General features: G+C 53.3%; 1 protein-coding gene across 1 annotated transcript; it reads left to right on the top strand.

Moving 5' to 3' along the window:
* Positions 1 to 12,844: 12,844 nt before the first annotated feature.
* LOC309684164 (olfactory receptor 14I1-like) lies at positions 12,845 to 13,783 on the top strand (the record flags this gene model as incomplete). Its single annotated transcript, XM_082500115.1, has 1 exon — positions 12,845 to 13,783. The coding sequence occupies one exon, from the start codon at positions 12,845 to 12,847 to the stop codon at positions 13,781 to 13,783; it is 939 nt and encodes a 312-aa protein (XP_082356241.1).
* Between the last annotated feature and the right edge of the window lie 760 nt (positions 13,784 to 14,543).

Below are 14,543 nucleotides of genomic sequence, written 5' to 3'. Positions count from 1 at the left end.
TGCCCAGGACTCTGCTGCCTGGAGCTGTCCCTGCTGGGAGATCCTTCTCTGGCAGCACGCCTCCTCCCCGGCAGTGCACACAGAACCCATCATAGATGCTGTGTGCTCAGCTCTGCCCTGCAGACACCTCCTGGCAGCAGAAGACTGCCCAGGAGCATCCCTGTGGGTGCAGGCTCTGACAGGAACATCTGACCGACCCTGATAAGGCTGGAAAGGTGATGCTGGGTGCTATCTGTAAGCTGTAGGGCATTGATTTTTCTTAATCCCAGAATTATTCCCCTCCCAAATTTGGAGACTCAGTGCTTTCTCAAGAATGGGAAGATGAATGTCCATGTCTCACTCCTCACACAGAAAAGGAAAAGCAGAAGACTGAAAGCACTAAATCCTTCCCTTTCAGGTACCCCTGCCTTGATGTTCTTCTTGAAAAGTGTCCTCTGCCACTGCCCTTGAGCTGTGAGCAGCCCTGACCCACGCAGTTCTCCCTCGCAGAAGCTGAACCCTGCCATGCAAGGAGTTGCTCTTTCCACCCACAGCTTCTCCCCACAGCACTGTGGGAGCTCCCCGGGCAGGCGCAGAGCTGACCCTGGCAGGCGGCAGAGTCCCTGCCCCGGCACACAGCCCCCGGGTTGCAGGGACCCTGCTGGCAAGGACAGCCCTGCCCACCCCTGCCTGCACACCTATCTTCAAACCCCAGAGCCCTCCCTGGGAGAAGGCAGTTGACCTTCATTGTCCCTCTGATGGTGCAGTGGAGCATCCCTGCTCTGAAGCACAATGTCATCCTCCACACCAGAAAAGCCAGGAGAGCCATCCTGACAGCTCCGATCAGCCATGGCATGTGCCAGGTATAGGAGACACTGCCAGGAACTCATCCGCACTGCCCCACAGGCAGAGACTTACCATGGGAAAGGCTGTGAAGGGTTCTCCCCCTGTGCGCTCTCTCCTGTCCTCCCACCCCAGACTGCCTTTACCTCTCTCGCCCTCCCCTGCTCTGCCCTCGCTGCCAGCAGGCAGTGCCCTCAGCCCTGCTGCGCTGTGCAGAGGAGCTGCTGCTGGGCAGAGCTGTCTCTCTGCAGCGCTGCCCGCTTGCCAGGAGCTCCATCTGTCCCAGCAGCCCAGCCCAGCTAAGCAGCAGAGGACCAGCCCACGGTGGCACTCTCTCTGTGCCCTCTGGGCTCAGAGAGAGATGTCTCTGGAGCTCCAGGGGAACCTGCTGGGAAACAAGCTGAAGTCAGCACTGATGTTGTCTCCCTCTGCTGGGCAGGGAAACTTCTATCCAGCGGTTTCAATTCTCAGTCAGAGAAAGAATGAGGTCCAAGAATACCTTTTTTGTTGTTGTTGTTTTAGTATTAGAGAGAACACCCAGACAATGCCAGGGAGAAATCTCCTTTTCCTGTTAGGAGGGAAGGCATTTAGTTAAGTCAATGGAGGTTTCTCAGCCTGGGTTTCTAGTCCCTGGGGCTACAACAGGAGTTAGCTCCATCCCATGCCCACCACAAACCCCCAGCAGGTGGCATTCCTCTGGCCTCACTTCACAAGGGCACAAAAGCGGCTCCTGCATGTGAGCTCCTGGTCTCAGCTCCCTTGCAAATTATCAGAGAGGGAGGGCAGGAGGAAGATGTTCAGACACAGACACCTGGGGACATCTTTGGTGGCAGAGGTGACCAAGAGGCATGCTGGGAATGGCAAGCTGTAGTGGAGCAGTTCATAGAGACAGGGCAGCATCTGGGGGCATCTTGGTGGAGGCTGTTGGGAAATCCCTTTGGCCAACTTCAATGACACAAGGTGTCCATGTGGAGGACAAGTGCCCCTGCAACGCTTCCTTCTGCCCAGGGCAGCCCCTAGAGCGATTCAGCTGACCAAATAGAGTCACGTGGCACGGGCAGAGCTCAGTCTCTCTCTTCTCTATCAGCTGTCTTTTCCACATGTCCCCGGAGTATGATGGCAGTTGTCTCACGTGCATCCCTTCATTGCCTGACCTCATTCAGGGCAGCTGAACCTCAATTTAGTTTACAAATTCTGTCCTGCAGTGCTCAGGGAGGTGCCAGGGCTGTTCAGAACAATTTCATGCGCCTGACAGGGACAGCAGAGGTCCTGTACAGGAGCCCTGTCCCCACCCAGCCTGGCTGTGTGACAGGCATCACCCAGATCATCTCAGACAGAGTGGGTGCCTTTGGGCCAGTGACCGAATCCCACCCCTGCAGTGGCACAAGCTCTGTCCCTTCTCTCTCCAGAGACACTGGGCAGCGCCTGAACAGCAAGCACATCACACCAGGGCCTCCTCTCGTGTTCTTTCACTCTCAAACTATGCTGGTTCTTCTCTCCTGAATTTTTTAGCCATCCCTTTGATGATACAATCATGGATCAGGCCGATGATTTTCACAGTGAGCCTGAATCACAGCATGTCCACACCAAGGACATTTTCAACATCATCTTGTTCATCTTGAGACCACCTTCATCTCCACCACAGAGCTTACTCCCTTTGTGTGCACCTCATTTCTTCTTCACACTGCCATCTGCCACCCACTTCAGCATGTCTCTGCTCTGAAGCAAAGCCTTTGCACAGCTGAGGTCTTGGGGCCTTGGAAGCAGGTTTCCCTCTTGCGAGTCTGCTCTCAGCCCAAGTGTGCCACATCTGAGGTGCTGCAGCCCAGCCATGCCCCAGGGCCTTCAGCCTGGGCACAGAGAGGAGGGTCTGGAGCTGTGTGTGCCATCTCTTCATTGCACTTGGAGGGAAGAAGAGCTGAGTGGTGTTGGGACATCTCCCATGACTGGGGTGCTGTGATGGGTGGGTACAGGATGATCAGGAGGGCAGAAATTTTGAGAGAGGCTTGCCCTCGTTGTGAAGGACCTGCTTAGATTTGTGGAGCTCCTCTAGGTGATAAATAAACTGGGTGAACCCCTGTATGTAAGGGTCAGAAAAAAGACCGGTAAGGGTTACATTGTGGTGGGAGACAACGAACCTATTTACATCACCTTGGGCACTTTAATTGCCCTGGCATTCACTGGAAGGGGACCACAACTGCATGCAAACTGTCCTGGAGGCTTCTCGAGAATATTGGTCAAGACACAGCTTAGGACCCCAGTCTCTATAGCACAGCTGCCAGATTGGCCAACAACGTTAATACTCATCTGCACCATTTAATTTCAAAGAAGGTAGAGCTGGACATGGACGTTACAAGAATGTCAGCTTTGGCTATCGTGTCCATGAAATAGTGGGGTCTGCCCTCCCAAAAGGAAGGAGAATAGAAGAGTGTGGGTGCTAGACCTCAGAGGAGCAGACTTTAGCCTAGTCTTTTGACTTTTAGTCGGGGAGCCCATGTGAGCAGCACAGAAGGGGAGCAGAGCTCAGTATACCTCATCTGCAAGGACAACATCTGTCAAGTAGGAGAGTGTAGTCATACCAATAGTCAGAAAAAACAAGCCCAGCTGTCAGGAGAGGAGCTTGAGGAAACAGGAAATTCATGGGGAAGCTCCATAGAGAAAATGAAGCATGCGAGATGTGGATGCACATGTCAAAAGAAAGGAAGAATTCAGAAATACATTTGGTTTTAGAAAAGCCACAGGTCCTATAGAGCTGACAGTTGCACGGAAGTTCAAGGGCACAAGGATGAGCTGTTACTACTCCAGGAACATTTAAAGAAGAACTGAACATAATGTGCGGCCGCTGCTGAATTCGGTAAGAGCATGTGTAGATAGATGTGAGATATTCTGTGTTCTCTTCTCTCCTCCTTCTTCACCAGCAAGGCCTCCCAGTTCCATGTGCCTAAGAGGCAAAACCCCACGCAAAAGCCAGCAGTGGATGGAGATCAAGTCTGCGGGTACTTAGCTAAGGCCAAGCCTTAGTAGTCCATTGGACCAGATGGGATGAATCTAAAGATGTTGGGAGAGCAGCCCAATGTCACAAGAGGGCTGCTGTGATACATTTTGGAAGGTCGTCATGACTGAAGAATCCACATGCATTGTAGGGAAGTCACAGGCATTGGCAAAGCCTCAGAAAACCACAGTGCTGGCAGGAAGGAAGCAGGCACAGGCGTAGGAGTGTGTAGCTGTGGTGGGGATGGCCAAGGGCCTTGGTGGGGCTTTGACACCCCAACAGAACTGAGACCCTTGTCTGCTTAGCTATGGCTTCTGTCTCTTCCACTGTGCGCCATGAGAGGACACCAGATTCTGACATCTCCGGTGCATTTTTTCTCCTCGCCTGCCCTCCACAGAGCCTGGGACGTGCACTGCTGCTGATCTGCACCTGGTGTTACACAGTCCCACATTGCATTGCCCCCAGGAAGTGCCCAGAGTATTTGGAGAGGCAAAGGATACGCCTCCACAGGGGATTGGGCTTTGGGCTTGACCGCTCTCCTTGGTGAAGCACATCAAGGGCTTTCACAGGGGTCTTCACCTTTAAATTTCCTCCTGTACCAAGTGCCTTCAACTTCCTGCTTTACCTGTCCCCAGAAACAGGTGCTTTGTCTGCTCCTTCCCTCCATGGTCTCTTCAGTGAGGGATGTCAGCAGGGCCTGCTAACACCCTCAGAAACCTGCTGGTTTGCTTCTTTTATTTCTTCAGAAGCTTGGGCAGTCTTTCAGGAGCTGCAGTTCAGGAACTCGGCACCAGAGGTCTCATTCCCACACAAAACACCTGAAGGAACCAAGTCTGGGCATAGTTTTCCTTTAGTCTTCTGTTCTGATGTGGCTTATTAGAGAGATTTCAGGCGTGCAGTCACAATGAAAAGAAACAAGAAGCAAAGTCACAACCTTAGACTTCTTGAGGGTTAACTTCGATCTCTTCAAGAAACTGCTTGGGGAGATCCCGTGGACTAGAGCTCTGGAAGGCAAAGGGGCTCAAGAAAGCTGGCTGGTATTCAAAGACCACTTCCTCCAAGCTTAGGATCGTGCATCCCGAAGAGCAAGAAATCAGCCAAGGGATGCAAGAGGCCTGCCTGGTTGAGCAGGGAGCTTCTGAACAAGCTCAAGTGGAAGAAGGAAGTTTACACTCAGTGGAAGAATGGCCTAACCCCTTGGGAAGATTACAAGATCGCTGCCAGAGTGTGCAGGGATGAAACAAGGAAAGCCAAGGCCGCCTTGGAACTAAACCTGGCAAGGGATGTCAAGCTCAACAGGAAGGGCTTCTTCCAGTATATTGGAGGCAAAAGGAAGACCAGAGAAGCTGTGGGCCCACTGTTGAATGAGACAGGATCCATGGTGACAGAGGACACAGAGAAGGTGGAGTTATTGAATGCCGCCTTTGTGTCGGTCTTTACTACCCGTCCAAGCCCTCAGGAGTCTCAGGCCTTGGAGAAAGTAACGGGGAAAGAGGAAGACTTCCCCTGGGTTGAGGAGGACCAAGTGAGGGACCAGTTAGGCTGATTAGATATTTACAAGTCCATGGGCCCTGATGGGATGCACCCGCGAGTGCTGAGGGAGCTGGCAGAGGTCATTGCTGGGCCACTCTCCACCATCTTTGAAAGGTCCTGGAGAACAGGTGAGGTGCCTGAGGACTGGAGGAAAGCCATTGTCACTCCGGTCTTCGAAAAGGGCAAGAAGGAGGACCTGGGGAACTACAGGCCGGTCAGCCTCACCTCCATCCCTGGAAAGATGATGGAACAGCTTGTTCTGGGCGTCATCTCAAGGCATGTGGAGGAAGAGAAGGCTATCAGAAGTACTCAGCATGGATTCACCAAGGGGAAATCATGCCTGACTGATCTGATAGCCTTCTATGATGGTGTGACTGGATGGATAGATGAGGGAAGAGCGGTAGATGTGGTCTACCTTGACTTCAGCAAGGCGTTCAACAAAGTCTCCCACAGCATCCTCATAGGGAAGCTTAGGAAGAGTGGGTTAGATGAATGGACAGTAAAGTGGATAGAAAACTGGCTGACAGACAGAGCTCAGAGGGTTGTGGTTAGGGGTGCATAGTCTAGTTGGAGGTCAGTGACGAGTGGTGTTCCCCAGGGTTCAGTACTGGGTCCAGCCCTGTTCAATATATTCATCAACAACTTGGATGAGGGGATAGAGTGCACCCTCAGCAAGTTTGCTGATGATACAAAGCTGGGAGGGGTGGCTGACACACCAGAAGGCTGTGCTGCCATACAGAGAGACCTGGACAGGATGGAGAGTCGGGCGGAAAGGAATCTTATGAAATCCAATAAGGGCAAGTGTAGGGTGCTGCACCTGGGGAGGAATAACCCCATGCAGCAGTACAGGTTGGGGGCTGACCTGCTGGAGAGCAGCTCTGTAGAAAGAGACCTGGGAGTCCTGGTGGACAAGAGGATGACCACGAGCCAGCAAGGTGCCCTTGTGGCCAAGAAGGCCATTGGCATCCTGGGGTGCATCAAGAAGAGTGTGGCCAGCAGGTGGAGGGAGGTCATCCCCCCCTCTACTCTGCCTTGGTGAGACCGCACCTGGAGTACTGTGTCTAGTTCTGGGCTCCCCAGCTCAAGAAGGACAGGGAACTGCTGGAGAGGGTGCAGCATAGGGCTACCAAGATGATTAGGGGACTGGAACACCTCTCTTATGAAGAAAGATTGAGGGAATTGGGACTCTTTAGTATGGAAAAAAGACGGTTTAGGCGGGACCTGATCAATGCTTATAAATAGTTAAAGGATGGGTGCCAGGAGGACAGGGCCAGGCTCTTTTCGGTGGTGCCCAGTGACAGGACAAGAGGTAACTAGCACAAACTTGAGTGTAGGAAGTTCCACCTAAACATGAGGAGGAACTTTAACTTGAGGGTGGCAGAGCACTGGCACAGGCTGCCCAGGGAGGTGGTGGAGTCTCCATCTCTGGAGACATTCAAAACCCGCCTGGATGCCTTCCTGTGCAACCTGCTCGAAGATGCCCCTGGTCTGGCAGGGGGATTGGACTAGATCTCCGGAGGTCCCTTCCAACCCTATGATTCTATGATTCTAGGGTCAGAGGAAGGGCCAGTCAAGGTGACATGGTGGTGGGAGCCGAGGAACCCGCAGTCAAGGTGGGGAAGCTGGCACAGTCTTGCTTAAGGAACCCAATGGAAGTGTCTGGATGTAGGAGCCTGGGCCTCACTGGGGACGTTAAAGGCCCTGGCATTTCCTGGAAGGGGAACACAGCAGTGTGAAACAGTCCAGGAGGGTTCTGGAGTGTCTTGGGAGAGCTTCTCAGCACAGCTGCCACACAGGCGACAAGGGCAATGAAAGCCCTGATGTGATCCTTGCCAGCATGGAAGAGATGGTCAGGGACTTGAAGGTCCTTGTAAGCCTTGGCTCTCGTGACACTGAAACAGTTGCAACGCAGCTCCCAAGGAGAGTGAGGAAGGAAAGGCAAATGGCAGACATTAGAGGAGCAGACTTCAGCCTGGTCCTGGGAGTTTGAGTGGGGATCTCATGGTTGGCAGCATTGAAAGGCAGCCGAGCTCAGTACAGCTGGTCTTCAAGGACAGCATCTTCCAAGCACAGATATGGTCTATATCAAAACTCAGCTGAAACTTCAAAGTCAATTCAAGGGCACCATAACGACCTGGTAGTACTTCAGGGACAGTGGAAAAAGAAGCACAGATAAGACGGTATCACTGCTAAAAAGTGGGCATAGATAGATCTGAGATATGTTGTGTGCTCTCTGACTGCGTTATCCCCAGCAAGGTCTCCCAGGCCTCTGTGCCTCAAGGCAGGACTCTAGAGGAAAACAGCCAACCGTGGATAGGAATCAAAGCAGGGGCTACTTGAGCAAAGTCAAATGTTACCAGTCAGAAGGGACCAGATGCATAATACTGTACTTCCAGAGAGGGAGAGAAAGGGCCATCAGCTTGCTGGTGCGTGTCCATGGCCTATGAACCAATGATGACAATTTACAGACCAGCATCAAAGTTGAGAATATGAAGACTTCTTGCACACTTCTAACACCACATTGTTTGATGTTGATGCCCCCACATGGCACTGGGAAAGGTGACTCAGGGCAGCTGGGAGACTTTCTGGAGCAGGAGCTGGTGGACAGGTGGGGTAGGCCAAAGTATCTCAGTTGAGACAGCTCATTTCTCTCCCTTTGAGTAAAGGGAGTTCTTGACAATTGCACCCAAGCTGTCCAGCGCTGGAGGGGAATGAGAAACAAGTGCGTCTAGATGCTGCAGAGTCTCCTAAAGGTGCTCCTGTAACCCAGATACACTGGGATTACTGCAGATTTGGCTATTCAAAAGAGAGCATTTTGTTCACTTTGTCCCTTTGCTTCCCTCTGTGGATCGAGGGAGCTCATGACATCACCGTGTGCCTCACTGTGAGCAAAGATTGAATATGGAGAAACAGAGTCCATTACAGGGAGGGTTTGGGGGTTTTTGGATCTGGGCTTGGCAGACAAATGTGCTTTCTGTTGGTCTAAGGCCATCTGCTGTCAACAGTGGACTTCAGAGGAGGTAATGTGGACTTCATTCAAAGCAGAAGAGTGTGTTTTATTTTTTATTGAACCATCTCCTCCTTTGTTTTTGTTTTTGTGTCATTTAAGAAACATCCCTCTGTGTCTGTGTGCAGCTTGTTCTCTAGGTAAACCAGGTGGAAACTGGTGCCAATGGACTGCAGTGGAGGAAGCTCAGCTGTGAACAAGGCTGCTGTAGTCCCGGGTGGCTGAAGAGAGAAATGGGGGTTGGGGGGGTTGGGACAAAGACCGCCCACAGAGTGTCTGACATAAAGGGTCTTGACTGCCCTACACATTCAGCCTCCATTTGGAGATGTTCGCTTTCAGTAGCGTTTGGAGATTGCCAATATCACTTAATGTGTAAGAAGACAAATGAAGACAAGTGGGGAAAAAAGGAAGTCCTTCCTTACAGTTTTTTAGTATTGAAATATTGTCACTGTTGACATCTCTCTCGTTAAGCAGATAAGAACTGAGGGGTGAAGGAAATCATGGTCAGAGCCCTGGCTTGTGAGCTGTGCATGCGAATGAGCCCTCTGGTGCCACGTTCCTGAACTGCAGATCCTGACAGACTGACCAAGCCTCTGGAGAAGTAAAAGGCAGCAGCAAAGCTGCAAGTTTCTGAGGGTGTTAGCGAGCCCCACTGAGGGCCATCACTGGAGAGACCATGAAGGGAATGACCAGGAAAGGGACCATCCCTGGGGGCTGGTGAAGCAGGAAGTCAGAGGCCCTGGTTACAGGTTGAAAATCCAATATGTATGCGACTGTGAAAGCCCTGGATGTGTTTCATCAAGCTGGATGTTCAAGCCCTGACCCGCTTCCCCTAGCAATGGGGATCCTTGCCCTCATGGGACACTCAGGACTCGTCCTGGGGGCAGTGAGATGTGGGGGGGTGTGATGCCCAGTGCAGGACAATGCGAGGTCTCCTCCTTGGCTCTATGGAGTAAGTGGGTGGGTGAAGTGGCAGGAAAGCGCTGGAGCTGAAGGGACCTGGTGTCCTCTCGGGGTCCTGAGGGGAAGAGACAGCAGCCATAGTCGTTTGCACGAGGATTTCTATACTATTGGGTACTCCCAGCAACCACAAAGGGGCCATCCCAACCACCGGCTGTCCTACACTGTCCTATGCCAGTGACTATTTTTCAGCAGATTTTAACCACCACCCTTGTGTCCCCACATCACCCTGACCTGATGGCGTCCCAAGCTCTACTGATGACTCTCTGTCCTCACTGAGTATCGCACAGAGAAAAACACCACGCAAAGCTGTGGTGTTCTGAGAATTTGTCATTGGCTGTCACTTCCCAAAAACATTGCAGCTTTGCTTCAGAGCAGAGACACGCTGGAGTGGATGGCACATGGCAGTGCAAAGAAGAAATTAGGTTCTCACAAAGGGAGCAAACCCTTCTCAGTCCAATGCCAAAGAGAAGCAGAGCTGGGCTGTGCGGTCTGAGCAGGAGAGGGGTTTGCTGTCTGTTGTGTCTCTGATGCCCTGAGGGCCTGTGGCGGATGTGAAGCTGATCTCAGGAAGGAAGAGAAGAAGTGTGGGCTTCATGTGGTTCAGGACCACTGTGAAAATCATTGGCCTGATCCATGATCGTGTCATCAAGGGTTAAACACTGGAGGAGAGAAGAACCAGCAAAGTTAGAGAGCGAAGGAACACAGTAGGAGACTCAGGTGTGATGTGCTTGCTGTTCATGCACTCTACTGGAGAGAGAAGGGACAGAGCTTGTGCCACTGCAGGGGTGGGATTCAGTCATTGGCCCAAAGGCACCCACTCTATCTGAAGATGCTCTGGGTGATGCCTGTCACACAGCCAGGCTCGATGGGGACAGGGCTCCTGTACAGGACCTCTGCTGTCCCTGTCAGGCACATGCAGTGTTGCTGGAGAGCCCTGGCACCTCCCTGAGCACTACAGGACGGAATTTGTAAACAAAACTGAGGTTCAGCTGCCCTGAATTAGGTCAGGCAATGAAGGGATGCACGTGAGACCACTGCCATCGTACTCCAGGGACATGTGGAAAAGACAGCTGATGGAGAAGAGAGAGACTGAGCTCTGCCTGTGCCACGTGACTCCTTTTGGTCAGCTGAATCCCTCTATGGGCTGCCCTGGACAGAAGGAAGAGTTACAGGGGCACTTGTCCTCCACGTGGACACCTTGTGTCATTGAAGTTGGCCAAAGGGATTTTCCACCAGCCTCCACCAAGATGCCCCCAGATGCTGCCCTGTCTCTCTGAATTGCTCCACTAGAGCTTTCAGTTCCCAGCATGCCTCTTGGTCACCTTTGGCACCAAAGATGTCCCCAGGTGTCTGTGTCCAAACATCTTCCTCCTGCCCTCCGTCTCCATTACTTCACAAGGGAGCTGAGACCAGGAGCTCACATGCAGGAGCCGCTTTTGTGCCCTTGTGAAGTGAGGCCAGAGGAATGCCACCTGCTGGGGTTTTGTGGTGGGCATGGGATGGAGGTAACGCCTCTTGTATGCCCAGGGACTACAAACCCAGGCTGAGAAGCTTCCATTGACTCATCAGAATCTCTTCCCTCCAAACAGGAAAAGGAGATTTCTCCCTGGCATTATTTGGGTATCCTGTCTAATAAAAAAAGAAGAAAAGGTATTCTTGGACCTCAACTTGTCTCTGAATGAGAATTGAAACTGCTGGACAGAAGTGTCTCTCCCCAGCTGAGGGAGGAAAACAAGTGATGACTTCATCCTGTTTCCCAGCAGGTTCCCCTGGAGCCCCAGGGACACCTCCAGTGAGCCCAGAGGGGACAGAAAAGCTGCTGCCCTGGGCTGGTGCTCTGCTGCTGATCTGGGCCGGGCTGCTGGGCTGGAGGGAGCTCCTGGCAAGCGGGCAGCGCTGCAGAGAGACAGCTCTGCCCAGGAGCAGGGCTGGGGGCACTGCCTGCAGGGAGCAAGAGGAGAACTACAAGGAGGAGAGAGCTTAAAGACAGTTGGGATTTGGGGGTGCTGAGAGCTCAATGGGGCAGGAATCTTCACCACCCTCTGTGTGGTAAGTCTCTGGGTGCCGGGCAATGCATCTCCGGTTCCTGGAGGGATCTCCTCAGGCTGCTCCATCTGACAGCGGCTGGGCTCTGTGTGGGAGGACACTCTCAGTTTCTGTGCCATGGAGGGGGAGGATGTGCTCCAGAGCAGGGCTTCCCTGCTGCCCGGTGAGAGGGACAGAGCCTGAGTGCTGCCTTCTGCCGGGGATGGCTGTGGAGGTGTGCATAGGGGTGTGCAGGCAGGGGTGGGCAGGGCTGTCCTTGCCAGCAGGGTCCCTGTACCCCGGGGGCTGTGTGCCGGGGCAGGGACTCTGCCACCTGCCACGGTCAGCTCTGCGCCTGCCCGTGGAGCTGCCACGGCGCTGTGGGGAGAAGCTGTGGGTGGAAGGAGTGACCGCCAGCAAGGCAGATGCCTTCTGCTGTGGAGAGGGACCTGTGTGGGTCAGGGCTCCTCCCGGATCCCCATCACCCCCAGGATATTTGCACAAATCTTTTTGAAGAAGGACATCGAGGCACCTTTCCCCTGAAAGGGAACAAGTTTGTGCTGTGAGGTGTCTCGTCTTGGCTGGCTGGGTGGGCAGTGCGAGGTGGGAATGGATTTCTCCTTTGTGGAGCAGGCATGGAGACCCCCTTTCTCGTTAGCTCTTCCCTGAGCCTCTCCTGAGCCCCCACACACCCCAAGATGCCCCTTGGGCAGCGCTGTGCTGCCAGGAGGGGTCTGCAGGGCAGAGCTGAGCACACAGCGGGTGTGATGGGCAGGAGGAGACCCAGGGGCAGAGAAGCAGCTCCAGGCAGGGGCAGCTCCTGCCAGCCCAGACACAGGCAGGGGGAGAGAGGGAGCTGCTGCCAGAAGTGAGCGGACAGGGGGATCCCAGCACCTCCCACCATCCCCTGACCTTCAGACAACTTCTGCGCAGCAAGCCTCTGCTCTCCTCTCCCACCCACCCCACAGCCACAGGGTCCAGGGCATGAGATACCTCCTTGGCAGCTGCACCTCCAGTGCAGAAGTGTGCGTGTCCTGCACAACAAACAGGCGATAAACAAGTGCCGGGCAGCGTCGCTGTCTGTGAGGGGGAGAGCACAGCTGGGTGAGGAGAAGGCTTCACTGCACACCCAACTGCCTCCCTCTCCTCCCTTCATTTTTTCAGAGCACAGACACATTTCTCCTGTTTCCCCACCCGCCCGTAGTACTCAGGATCTAGGGAATTGGGGTGGTGGTGTGAGTCGGCTTCTTTTCCACCTCTGACCCTGGGAGTCTTGGCCCAGAGGTGCCCTCATGGAAAAAAGGTTTTGAAGTAGTATCTCAGCCAGTCATGGAGAGTGCCATTAAGTTGGTGTGGTCGGGGAATGATCTGGGTCATTCCTCATTCAGCTGAGGGAGAGGGATTTCTCTGAGGAATGGCATGGGGTTTTCCTGAGAGAAGTCTCTCCCACTTTTTCACTGCCTTTTCCTCCTTGGACAGGTCCCCATGCCAAGAGGCTGCAAATGTCCAACAGCAGCTCCATCACCCACTTCCTCCTCCTGGCATTCGCAGACACATGGGAGCTGCAGCTCTTGACCTTCTGGCTCTTCCTGGGCATCTACCTGGCTGCCCTCCTGGGAAACGGCCTCATCATCACTGCCATCGCCTGTGACCACCACCTCCACACCCCCATGTACTTCTTCCTCCTCAACCTCTCTCTTCTTGACCTGGGCTCCATCTCCACAACTCTCCCCAAAGCCATGGCCAATTCCCTCTGGAACACCAGGGTCATCTCCTATGCAGGATGTGCTGCACAGGTCTTTTTCGTTTTCTTTTTCATTTCAGCAGAGTTTTATCTCCTCACCATCATGGCCTATGACCGCTATGTTGCCATCTGCCATCCCCTGCACTACGGGACCCTCCTGGGCAGCACAGCTTGTGTCCGCATGGCAGCAGCTGTCTGGGGCAGTGTTTTTCCCTATGCTTTGCTGCACACGGCCAATACTTTTTCACTGCCCCTCTGCCAGGGCAATGCCCTGGACCAGTTCTTCTGTGAAGTTCCCCATATCCTCAAGCTCTCCTGCACACACTCAGACTACCTCAGGGAAGTTGGGCTTCTTGTCGTCAGTGTCATAATAGCATTTGGGTTTTTTGCTTTCATTCTCTTTTCCTATGTGCAGATCTTCAGGGCAGTGCTTAGGATCCCCTCGGAGCAGGGACGGCACAAAGCCTTTTCCACATGCCTCCCTCACCTGACTGTGGTCTCCCTCTTTGTCAGCACTGGCATGATTGACCACCTGAAGCCCCGAACTATCTCCTCAAAATCCCTGAACCTGTTTTTGTCATTTCTGTACTCGGTGGTGCCTCCAGCAGTGAACCCCCTCATCTACAGCATGAGGAACCAGGAGCTCAAGGATGCCCTGTGGAAACTGATTACTGCTTCTTTTCGGAGGACGCAATGAACTGCCCAGCTTCTCTTACATATCACACATGATGTAAGTCATTATAGGCCTAGACGGTCTTTGGTAGGTTTTTTCCCTTTGTTTTCCTTGGTTTTTAGCTTTTCTGGGTTGCAATACTGCCATCCACAAAATATTCATCCTTTATCCTATTTCTATGTCAGCATCTGCCTGTCTTGTGTAAGCCGGAGATTATGTGAAAATAAGGAGCTGCTCTCTCTGTGTGTTTAAACAAAATAAGAAACCCTGCACTGACTTGTTTGTCTTGCCTTGTGCCAATTTTCTCACGCCACCCTGGGCAGGAAGGTTGTCAGCTGGGGCTGCAAGCTGCCTTGGGAGTAGATCTCCACAGCATGCCGGCTGGGTGATCATTCTCACTGGCCTCCATGTGCTGCTGTGGGACCAGTCCCAATGGGGCTGCTCTGCTGGACTGGGCTGGCGAGGGGACAGGAGATGGCCAGATTCAGGGAGGGTCTGGCCTGGCAGGGCTGGCAGTGCCCCGGAGAGGGAAACCGAGGGAAGAGCTGACATGTGGCAGTGTGCAGGCTGGGGACACACAGCAGTGTCCTGGCACAGCCGGGCTCCTGCAAGAGACATGACGGAGCAGCAGAGCAGGGTCTGGGCTGTGCCTGTGCCTGCTGGACACCCCGGGGAAGTTTCCCCAGGGCCACCATCATGGTCCAGCCAGGAAAAAGTCCATTTCTAGCAAAGGCATCTCACCCCAGCTCAGAGAGGTTCTTTGTCCCTTCAGATAGAGGGACAC

The sequence above is a fragment of the Vanellus vanellus genome (assembly GCF_965231255.1).
Source record: "Vanellus vanellus genome assembly, contig: HAP1_SCAFFOLD_248, whole genome shotgun sequence".
NCBI classification, from domain to species: Eukaryota; Metazoa; Chordata; class Aves; order Charadriiformes; family Charadriidae; genus Vanellus; species Vanellus vanellus.
This window is presented reverse-complemented; position numbering and strand designations above follow the sequence as displayed.